The 11104-nt window shown below is 27.1% G+C and overlaps 2 protein-coding genes across 3 annotated transcripts in view; both read right to left on the bottom strand.

The window, feature by feature from the left end:
- Positions 1 to 8083, bottom strand: part of LOC111624242 (endothelin-converting enzyme homolog) — a 9791-nt gene extending 1708 nt beyond the window's left edge. The window contains exons 1-10 of one of the 2 annotated variants that reach the window (XM_023367055.1): positions 7990 to 8083; positions 6870 to 6947; positions 6113 to 6216; positions 5965 to 6026; positions 5842 to 5893; positions 5684 to 5751; positions 3577 to 3704; positions 3012 to 3077; positions 307 to 405; positions 202 to 242 (exon numbers count right to left, since the gene is read on the bottom strand). In XM_023367055.1, the coding sequence (XP_023222823.1) occupies positions 202 to 242; positions 307 to 405; positions 3012 to 3077; positions 3577 to 3704; positions 5684 to 5751; positions 5842 to 5893; positions 5965 to 6026; positions 6113 to 6216; positions 6870 to 6947; positions 7990 to 8079 (788 nt within the window). In that variant the 5' untranslated portion in view covers positions 8080 to 8083. The remainder of the gene's footprint in view (positions 1 to 201; positions 243 to 306; positions 406 to 3011; positions 3078 to 3576; positions 3705 to 5683; positions 5752 to 5841; positions 5894 to 5964; positions 6027 to 6112; positions 6217 to 6869; positions 6948 to 7989) is intronic. The other variant, XM_023367057.1, reaches the window with a different exon arrangement.
- Positions 8084 to 9331: 1248 nt separating this feature from the next.
- Positions 9332 to 11104, bottom strand: part of LOC111624236 (bromodomain adjacent to zinc finger domain protein 1A-like) — a 68233-nt gene continuing 66460 nt past the window's right edge. Inside the window, exons 13-14 of the mRNA XM_023367051.1 lie at positions 9649 to 9735; positions 9332 to 9366 (exon numbers count right to left, since the gene is read on the bottom strand). Of these exons, the coding sequence (XP_023222819.1) occupies positions 9332 to 9366; positions 9649 to 9735 (122 nt within the window). The remainder of the gene's footprint in view (positions 9367 to 9648; positions 9736 to 11104) is intronic.

Raw genomic sequence — 11104 nt, 5'->3', positions numbered from 1 at the left:
CCCTCACCCCCCCGCGTTGGAATTTCGAAAAATCCTTTCTTAGTGTGCGTTTCCATGACGTACCCTAACTGTGTACCAAATTTCACCTCTTTAGGTTAAGCGGTTTGCTCTGGGCGATGATGAATCAGTGAATGAATGAGTGAGTCAGTCAGGACAAGCAATTTTATATATTTAGATATGAAATTAATAAATTACTCATACCTGTATCTCTCCAATGATCTATCCACAGCATCACACCACAACTATAAAAGAGACATGTTTTAATTTGTTATCAAGTAAAGTGATTTAATTAAAGAAAGTTATTACATTAGTGTAGGACAAAAAGAATAATTGAAGAATTGTAAAGTTATCTAATCGTGGAAGAATTTTCTCTTTCCCATTTCTTTCTTCCCAAATCTGATAAGCCTGAAAAATGATATAATAACAATACAATTATATTTAGAAATTTCAATACAGTTGTGTTAAACAATTTTCTAGAACTGCAGACATTTTCAAAATTCAATAATGAAATTTATATATATATTGGTATTTATAATTAAAATTAGTCTTGAATTCTTTAAGATTATGTAATTTAACTTTTGCGTAATGACGAAAGAGTAGGCCTATGCATTTCCTCATATTATTGTAAAGTCAGTTTTTGAAAAACTAGATACTTAAATTATATTCTTCTGAAAATCTTGATTTTTTAAGTAGTGTGACTGGTCATATTAAAATGTGATTAAAATTGGTTAATTATTTGATTCATTATGAGACTCACTAGACTCATAATTTTTAATCACTAGACTACATTTTTTTCATTAACGGAAAAATTCACAAATGAAAATAACATCTTTGCCACTGTCCAATCCAGCACATGAATTATGGACCATTTGAAATAGTTATGATAAATGAACCCTTTAAACAGAACGAAACACGGTTCAGTCCTGCCCAGACACAGATGTTATGTAATTAGTCTATGCTAGAAACTGGAGAATTACAATACCAAACGAGCAATTATTTATCGTAACATCGTCACAATTTTTAATTTAAAATATATGCTCTCCACCTCAAATTAGTAATGGCTTGCCTCTGTACATCATACTTTTCCTTTAACAACACAGTCGTGCGGTCATCTATCTAACTCCTTTTGGGAAAAATTTTGGAATTGAAATAACATGACTTGCGGTTTACATCAGAAGTTCTTATATGGTTAATCGGGGCCTCATACTCTTAAGGTTTCCATATTTTGTCTTGACTTTCATCTATCTAACTTCATTCTTAAGATTAAGAAAAGACAAACGGACGGATGGATGACAGTGGAAATTTATAGGTCTACATTCTTTTAAATTGTAGCCCAATTGCTCAATTACATGAATTTACAGTTCAAAGTGCAATATTAAAGACACAACAGCAGTGCATATAACACTTAACATTTATATATAAAAAACATTCACAATTTGGAAAAAAAACAATAAAATGTCTTCACATCCTGTCCTTTTTTCATAACCTCAGGAAAAAACAGTCTTTACGGATGGAGTCGATCTTTTATTTAGGTTACTCCAAATTGTGAATATTTTTCTATATATTTATTATTGTCCTTGGCCATTTATTTACTGTATTAATTTAAATATTTTTTAACATTAACTTCTTTGCGTTATTGAGAGAACGAGAATCGGTAAAATTACAATATCTCGCTGTAAAAGTAGATAAACTTTGTTTCAGCACAGTGATTTCGACAGTAAAGACATGCGCTACAGGGTCTGTTATGAAATTGTTAAAGTTCTTGCTAGTTTACATTACCTTCTGACCAAAATACATAGGGAGTTCTGTTTTGCGTAGATTCTTTTTTGTCCTAGTTTTCCCTATATCTCTTCATACGAATTCTTGAGCGAATGAAGCAAGCAACGCGTGATGATTCGGGTTATGAGATGGCTCGAGAATTCAAACAATTAGATAAACAAGTATTTTTTTCAACAATTATAAATTGTGAAAACAAAATGATTTTGAAACAAATATCGATTTTTATATACAGTACATCTTACTAGTACAGTATATCCTTAAGCCATTTTGTAATTGAAAACTTATTGTACAGTACTTCAAACTATAAAAATATGAAAATCTACAAAAAATTGAATAATAAACTAATTATCATTTACTTTTTTCTCTTAAAGAATTAAATATTCAATCTTTTCCTACAGTTTTTGTATATACAGTATTTTTAAAAATTTTTCAATCATACTAACGTATTGTTCATTGCGTTTAACTTTTATAGTTTTTTTCCTTAAAGTTTGTTTTAAATTTAAAGCATTAAAAAAAATTTTTTAATTACAGTAGAACCTCGAAAACTCGGCTCTCGATAACCCGGCACTCCGGATAACTCGGCCACACCCTGGCAGGGCAAAAAAATCCTTAGTTAATTAATTTTCATTATAGACAGCTTTATAAAAGTATAAAAGCTCTCATAAAGTATTTTTCTGAGGTCTGTCTTATCAGGTAAATTACTGTACACAGTGTATTCATTAATTTTCATTTTCATGTAGTAAAGGCTCTATGCCTTCATAAAGGACGTACTTTTCCTTTGTTTAAGGGTATTTGGGCAGTTTATTCTCTGTTGTATTCTCAAGCAAACAATACATACAAGTACAGTACAGTATTTTCTGAGGAAACACGCATACTTATCTTTTTTTAACCCCATTCCCGATAACCCGGCATTTTCACAAACTCGGCCAGCCTTCGGTCCACATTAGGCCGAGTTTTCGAGGTTCTACTGTATTGCTTTTTATCTAACGAATTATTTTTTCTTATCTAAGTTTTACGATTAAAACGTAATAAATAAAAAAATATTTTAAAAATAATTTTATAATTTGAAATGATTATTACAAATTTCGTAATCTTAATCGTATAACCATGAAAACTTGTTTGTTTTTAAAATAGATTTCCACTTTGAAAGATTTTAAAGAAATAAACTCAAATATATCTTTAATTACAAAATTTAATATTTAAATAAATATTTTATTAAAAGATTCACTTACTCGATAAGCTAAAGTAATTGCCATGTTATCAACAATTGTCATTTTATGTAATTCTTTTGGAATTATCTATAATTAAAAGTGATTAAGATAAATTAAAGAGGAAACTATAATTTTTATTTCTATAGAAATATTTTCCAATTAAATAAATAAAAATTTATTTTTATTGATATTAATTTTATTTTTAATTTGTTTAAAATTATATAAAATAAAATGCATATTAAGAGGAAATAATACGAGTACAGTATATATTGTATAAACCAATATTTAAAAAAAAAATTATTTGAATTGGGTTTTTTCTTTTCGAATAAAAAATAAACTTGGCTTTAAATTTGTATAAAATTAATATTAAAAAATTATTTTAACAATTTTCAATTTATAAATTATTAAATTTTTTCTCTTTTCATTTTCTCTTTAGTTTGTGTCATTTTCTGTTGTGAGACTCAAAAATATAAAAGTTTGAAAATATGTTATGTAAAAATTGTTTTACAATTTTTTATTATATTTTTTTCTTTTTATTTATTAAATAAAATCTATTTAAAAATTAATTCATATAAAACATTCTTACCTCCTCCTTTTCTACAGCAATGTTTAATGAATTGTATTTCATAAAACACCGTAACTTCATTCGAAACTGTTCCTTGCTTTTATTGGTCCACCAATCTCTTAAAACCCCGTTCTTATCTCTTGTGCTTCCTGTAAACTTAAGTGTATTTAGATTTTTTTTTATTTATATGTACATTAGGATCAAGGGCACCCAAGGAAGAAACCAGAAAGGGCAGTTGTCCTTCCTCAAATTTTTTTATTCTTTTTTTATGAATAAATTTTATAAAACAAAAGGTATTTTGTAAGAGTAAATTTATTTTAAAATTCATTATATTAAAGTAATTATCTTCCGCTTATAACGAGATGATGATTTTTCCTTAAAGCTGCATGACAGGGGAAAGACGGCATAACTCCAAAAAAATGTGTTACTAACAAATTTAGATTTGTACATCATCAATCCATCTTCTAAGAAATTTTAATGGTTCAGTTTCATTCCTAAAGGTTGTATTGTACAGTACATTCACACTAACAAACTGTTGCACGTTAAAATACTAATGAATTGAAACAAATCCTTTCTCTCGAAAATTTCCTAATATGGGATATATCGTTTTCCACTTAGGCCCTCAATTGTATTTGGAAAAACCTATATAAGGTATATTTTAGTGAATTAACTAGTTAAGTAAATGATCTAAATCGTATATGCTTTGCTTCTGAGGCAAAATCCTGCGAGGCATATCAATGGCTGAGTGGATAACATCAAAACATTGATAGTTGCTCGTGGATTCGCTTCCTGACCAAAGGGCTAATTGCAAGGAATTTTTCTGGATTTTTTTCACATGTTTAGTAAGATTTATAACGGTTACAAATTACAGTAACCGTAATCGTAACCGGAATTTAATCCAGAAGCTCATGGTTTTCAGTAATTGTAACTAAACGCGGTTACGACGGTTACATCAGTTATTGAGAAAAAAAAAATGCGCTTGATTTGAACATTTGACATTTCGTAAAATAACTGTAAAAACAAAAATTAGTTCTGTAGTAATAATTTTATAAAATTAGTGAATTTTTACCCTAGTAATACTGTAGTATTGTTTCATGATTGAATGTTTTATTTACATGAGACCCAATTGCCACATTTAAAGTAATCTAATATTTTGATAGAGATTATTTTTGCAATTTTATTGTATTTCAAAACCAGCAGTCACAGAGTTGGTTACAACTCTGTGACTGCTGGTTTTGAAATACAGTAAAACAAATCAATGTAAAAGAAAAACAAATACAGACTAAATCTGCGTCTAAATTAATATTTTAGAACTTCCCATGTGTGTAATAATTTTATTGTATTCATTCTTTTATACGCACGATTATCTCGTAAAAAATTCATATTTATATTTATCGAATTTTTATAAAATTCATAATGGTTTAAAAGATTTTTGCAATTTTTATGGAAATAGTCAGCAGTTTTGTAGGATATATGTGTATTTTGTTTAATTCAAATTTTATTTGAAATTTACTTTCAATACAAGAAAAAATTTCAGTTGTTTCTATATTATTAGCTGATTGTCTTGTTTATAAAATCCAGTTAATATTCTTAATGTAAGAAGGTTTTAGAAATACTTTCTTTTATTACAATGGGCGCTACTTCACAGGTAACACTGTTATTCTCGCAATATGCTAGCTGCAATATCAAGCGTGTGATCGAAAATGAAGATGTATTTTCGAAATATAAATTTACAGCCAAAGAAAAATTGCTGGAAAGAAATCGAACTGTGGTCAAGTTATACTTCGAAAAGTTTAGGCCAATTGCTCTCTGTTTATTATTAACTCTTCTGTTTCTGTTCTCTGTTCTAGAAAACGTAATTTTAGTTATAGTAGTTTGACTACCATAACTAAATGGTAGTCAAACTATAACTAAATGACATACCCCAATGGCAGGAATGCTATTATTTTAAAAAATAATAGCATTTCTGCCATTGGGGTATGTCAAACTACCATAACTAAACTCTAACTCAGAATTATTATATTTTTAGAAATAAAAGTTAAAAATGAGTATGATAATTATTACAAGTTTCTACAGAAGTCCTCGAGTGCCCTTGATTCAAGTCATTGTTAAATATCAGTAATATTACCTTTTTCAAACAGCGCAAGAATTATTTCACGACTAATTAAAATTCCAAGTGATGCATAGTTCATATATCTACCACAGGAAATGAAAATTACGATCGACATATTAATAATAAATTGGATTCCTGTGTATTTTATGAATATAGGCCATAATTTTGTTTACCTAGGTACGTCAGTTTCAAATAAAGGGTTTTGCAACATGCAGGCCGGAATTACTTAATTAAAAAATTCACATTAAACTTTAAAAATTATCTATAAATTATAATTTACATAATAATTACGTTACCAATAACATTTTCGTTTTCTTCTTTATAAATGCGTACGTTTGTAATAGAATAATCGGGCCAACTAAATTTTAAATAAAAAAAAAATAATAATAATAGAATTAATTAGAAATATTTTTATTTTATTTTAAGCAGAAGGTATTCAAATACCTTGTTCGATTAACCAAAGCATTCATTCGAGAAAATCGAATAAAGTTTCGTATGAAAGAAATGTATAAAACATTCAAATTTGAATCATTCGTCAGTTTTGGAATCTGAAAATATATGTCATGATTATTTAGCTTGACAGATAAGATGCTTTTATAACATGCGATTTTCGAATGAAATTTTCAATAAACAAAGAAACAAATGAAATTGTATAAATATTTTATATAATTCAACACTCTTCTCTGTTATTATTATTGTTTATTTTAAATTATGATAATGATCGATACATTACTATCTCATTGCAATATTACATTATGTTTGCTGTCTTCTAATACTTGATTTATTGTTTCTAATTGTGTTGCAATTTAACTTATTATTTGTATTGCATAGTTAGGAACAGGTCCTTGGCTAGAAGGGAGCCAGGGGTGACTTAGCAACCTCTAGAAAAATTTAAGCCACTCCTGTCTATTGTTCCAAATGACGAAATTCTGTTTGACTGGAAGCCCAGGTTAACTATGTACTAACTTCTGATTTAGATCGGAAGTCACATTATTTCAATACAAACATTTTCCCCAGAACAGAATTAGATAGATGACCGGCATGACTGTCTTGTTAACAGGAAAAGTATGTTGTGAAGGGGTAAGACATTACTAAAATCAAAAGCATTCATTCTTCATCCAGATCTAAAAAGTTGTATTACGACATTGTGACGATGTCACAATAAATAATTGCTCGTGTTATTTATGATATTCATACTTACGAATTTATAATATTCATTTACGTATTGTATATCCCGTACTTTCGGATTATATCCAGAGAGAAATTTCATTTTACGAGCCTAAATAATGAAAATTGAAATTTTTAATAAAAATACAATTTTTTTATTTAATAACCTTTAAAAAAAATTATATGTAAGCATTCATTTGATTAAGGTAAATTTTATTATTATTTTTAAAATTTTTTACAATAGCGAAAATTGTAAAAAAATTAAAAAATAAAAATGTAAATTTACTAAATTTAAATATGTGTATAAATGTGTCACCAGAATGGTGTATAATTGTAGATGTCGCAGAAACAAGAAATTGATTGTAATGGAAAGAATACGAGAAAAATAAAGAAAATAACAAACAGTGATGGTTTTAAAGTATTTTATAATACCAGTTTATTGTTTTTAATATTTCATCTCGGATGAAGAGTTGGGAAATCAAGAGATAACTAAGATTTTATCGAAGTTTTATCAAATTTTATGTATTTTTAATATAATTTTAATAGCAAATGTATATTTTTCAATCTATATTATTATTAATAATAAGATTGTAGCAGTGATTAGTAGCAATTTTCAAAGATATAATGTGATGTAATGTAATCTATGTAATGAATTTTTCTTGTATAACTCTTCCGTTACTCGTTACAAATTATCCTATGATAAAACTAATGTGTTCTATAATATGTTTAATCTAAAACTTTGGAATATAAAACTACTTTATTTTTGCTTAATCAAAATTTCATAAAAATACAGTATATAGTTTTTGAATATATTTACTTTTCCTAACTTTTGTTTGAAACTTTAATAAAATTAAAATTTCTTAAATCGAATATTTCGAAAGGTTCTGAACTATGATGCCCTAATAAATTTTAGATTAATTTAATTTTTTAATTTTAAAATATTTTAATACTGCTGCGTAACAGTGCTAATTCAGAAACTTAAAACATTAATATTCTCAGTCTCTAAATAATGAAAAGCCTTTAAAAATTTTAGAGTCATTACTTTAGTTAAATACAGTTTAGTTAAAATATGCTTATTAAAATTTTTTAGTTAGAATAATTCTTTCATTTTAAATTAGATCTAATTATAGTACAAGATAATGATCATCACTTACTGTTTTAATTAGAGACATTCGTGCAGTTTCATCAATCCACGAAGCATTGCTCGTAAGATTTTCGAGACCATTTTTAATAAATTCTATCATATTTTTAATCTAAGAAGTGCAACAGTAAATTTTCCGAATAAAAAATGAAATCAATTTTTAGTAAATAACAACAAATCTACTAATAAAATTGTAGAAAAAATTAAAGAAATTCGTGCAGTTTCATCAATCCACGAAGCATTGCTCGTAAGATTTTCGAGACCATTTTTAATAAAATTTATAGAATTTTTAATCTAAGAAGTGCATAAACTGCAATTATATTTAATGATGATAAACAACAAATACTGAATTTATTCTAACAAGAAGTGCACTGTTTAATCCTTTTCAGCTTGCAACTGCACTGTTAAGAAGCAATTACTACTTCTATTCTTTGGAAATTGGGGACAACTTTTTCATTTTATTATTATTTGAACAAGGACATTCAACAAACATACACTATTGTAAGAGTTACAATGCTGAACAGATTGCAATTTTTCAGTTTAAAATAAGCCTTAATCTTCCCCAATGGAAAACACAGAATTATAGGGCACTCACTATCTATAACTTTTTTAAAAATCTTTCAACTGTGCAGTTTATTGAAATAAATACAGTATATTAAAGTTAATATACAGCAGCATTTCCCAAATTGGATAGTACTTTCGTCTGGGTGATGATGGGATTAAGTGAGCAGTAAAGAGAAAACGAGTGCTGAAGGTAATCAAAGTTCTTTTTCCACTTATTTATGATTGATAGCTGATGACTAAAGAAATTACTTAATGCCACAAATGTATATATTAATTTAGATATTAAGAAGCTCCTCATAAACATTTTTTACATGATATTCAATAAAACATGTTTTTAATAGACATCTAATTTTGCCCCCAAAAATTTTTTGGATTACTGAATATGATGATTTAGAATTTGTTAAGTGTCACTAGACTTTAGAGCAAACATTGAAAAACATTACACTGTGCATTTGCTACATTAATACTTTACTATTGATGAAGTGGTTATTAGATTTCTCACTCAAAATTCTTGTTAAATTATTATGGCCTTTACAAGCTAGACTCACTGAGATCATTTAATTCATCATCTTATTGAATAAACAACATTCAAAATTTTAATCAGATATGATTAAATATGCAATTAATTTTACTGTTTTGAATTTGTTTTCCTTAGTGATTTGTTGTAAATCAACATTCCAAAAAACTTTAGGGTAGGAAGCACTAAGAATAAATTTATGAAACCATGGGGTAGGATAGAAGGAAAACTTTGAAAAATTCTGCTATACTGTTATGTAACATTAAGGCATCTATTATTCATTACAGGAGAATTGAAGCTTCAATTCTCCTGTAATGAATAATAAATTCTGAAATAATGTTAAATTAAACAAATGTCACACAATTTCAAAAATAAATATTTAGTCATCTTAAAATTTATTACCCATTTTAAATGAAGAAATATGAAATTTCAAAAATAACAAGTTTTTGTCAAGCTGTTTTTATAATATGATTTGGTGTTACCTATGAGTTTTTTAATTATTTATTTTTATTAATTAAAAAATAAAACAACAATACATTTGTAAATAAAAGAAATTATTAACTACATCAAAATTATTTTGTTTTAACTTACCATGAAATAACTGTGGCCAACATGCAGCAATCGTAGCAATTTTCAATGCATCATAAGTATCTTTAACATTATAATCCTTTTCTAAACCTTAAAAAAAGTTTTAAATTAAGCTTTGCCAGTTTTCAAATTTAATTCCTGTAATATTTAAAGGCAGGTTCATACTTTGTGAGAATGAGAGAGAGAACAGAAAACATTAAACAGGTTTAGTGTATAATACTTTGCACATTATTAGCAATATACTTCTGTTTCTTTTTTGGTTAGAGAGAAAAGCTGACAGAAGCTCTACTTTTCTCTTTTTTAGTAGTCCACAATAATTTTTTCCTTCAACATAACTTGATGAATAATTGCAATTAAAGTAAAATTATTTTCAATAAACCATAATTTAAAATTTACCTAAAATATTGAAAATTTGGGATCATCTTACTTTATTTCTTTTGTAAGACTATATAATAGTTTCTTCTCAAATTAATTAGCTACATATATTCTAATTTTTTAAAGGATTTTACAACTTATGTTTCACTTTTGCTATGCTTCCAAAGCTATATTTTAAACTGCAAATACGAAAAACATGCGCAATTCTCTCATTCTTTTGAAGTATAAACAGTTATGTAAAGAGAAGAGTTATTGTTCTCTTTACATAAGTGATAACATGACATATATAGGAACATTTCAGGTTTAACCAATCCTTGTAGGTTGGAGAGATTTTGCAAGCTGTTTTTTTTGTTTTGTTAGTTACAGCAATGCAACACTTGAGTGATCTGCCTAGGGAATGCCTTCCTGGAAGTCTTTTCAGGATAACTGGCCCCTATTTAGATGTTAAAGACAAGAAGAAAACCCATGACTGAACTACCAGTGTTCAGGGAATGCAATCACTCACTTCTTCACTGGTGGGCCATTCTTGAAAGCCTCCATCAACTTCTACAATAAATGGGTTAAGGTTACAAGACTTGACAGTATCTGTCACACCCACTAGTGTGATGTCACCCCTCTTTAATCCTGACTTCAAATAAAATTATTTCCTTTTATTAGCATCTCACATAAAATGTTCAGGCAAAAAGGAGGACATAAATAGAAAAAGTTTAAGAATATTTTGTGTGTTAATTAGTAATTTATAAATTTTTAATTTAGAGAAAATCAGTTACTCTTTTACTAAGTATAGAAAGCTGTTATTCATCAATAGTCTTAATAAATCAGTAATATGGTTATTTAAATGTTTTAATATTGTGACTATTTGCTAATATACTGCTCTTATTCTCCTCCCACTTTCCTAAAAACATCTAAATTAAATAACATTTATTTTTCTGATAATTATTATCAGAATATATAAACTTTTTCTGATAATTATTATCAGAATATATGTTTTTTTAAACCTCAAAACAACAAACTTAATTAAAATATTACACAATTTAGTCATTAAAATTTTTTCAAAAACTGTAATTGTTGAAAACTTGATTTT

This window comes from Centruroides sculpturatus, unplaced genomic scaffold, assembly GCF_000671375.1.
Source record: "Centruroides sculpturatus isolate CEXI.00-Female unplaced genomic scaffold, Cexi_2.0 scaffold61, whole genome shotgun sequence".
In the NCBI taxonomy this organism is placed as follows: domain Eukaryota; kingdom Metazoa; phylum Arthropoda; class Arachnida; order Scorpiones; family Buthidae; genus Centruroides; species Centruroides sculpturatus.
The sequence above is the reverse complement of the archived record's forward strand: the minus strand, read 5'-3'. Positions and strand labels throughout refer to the sequence as shown.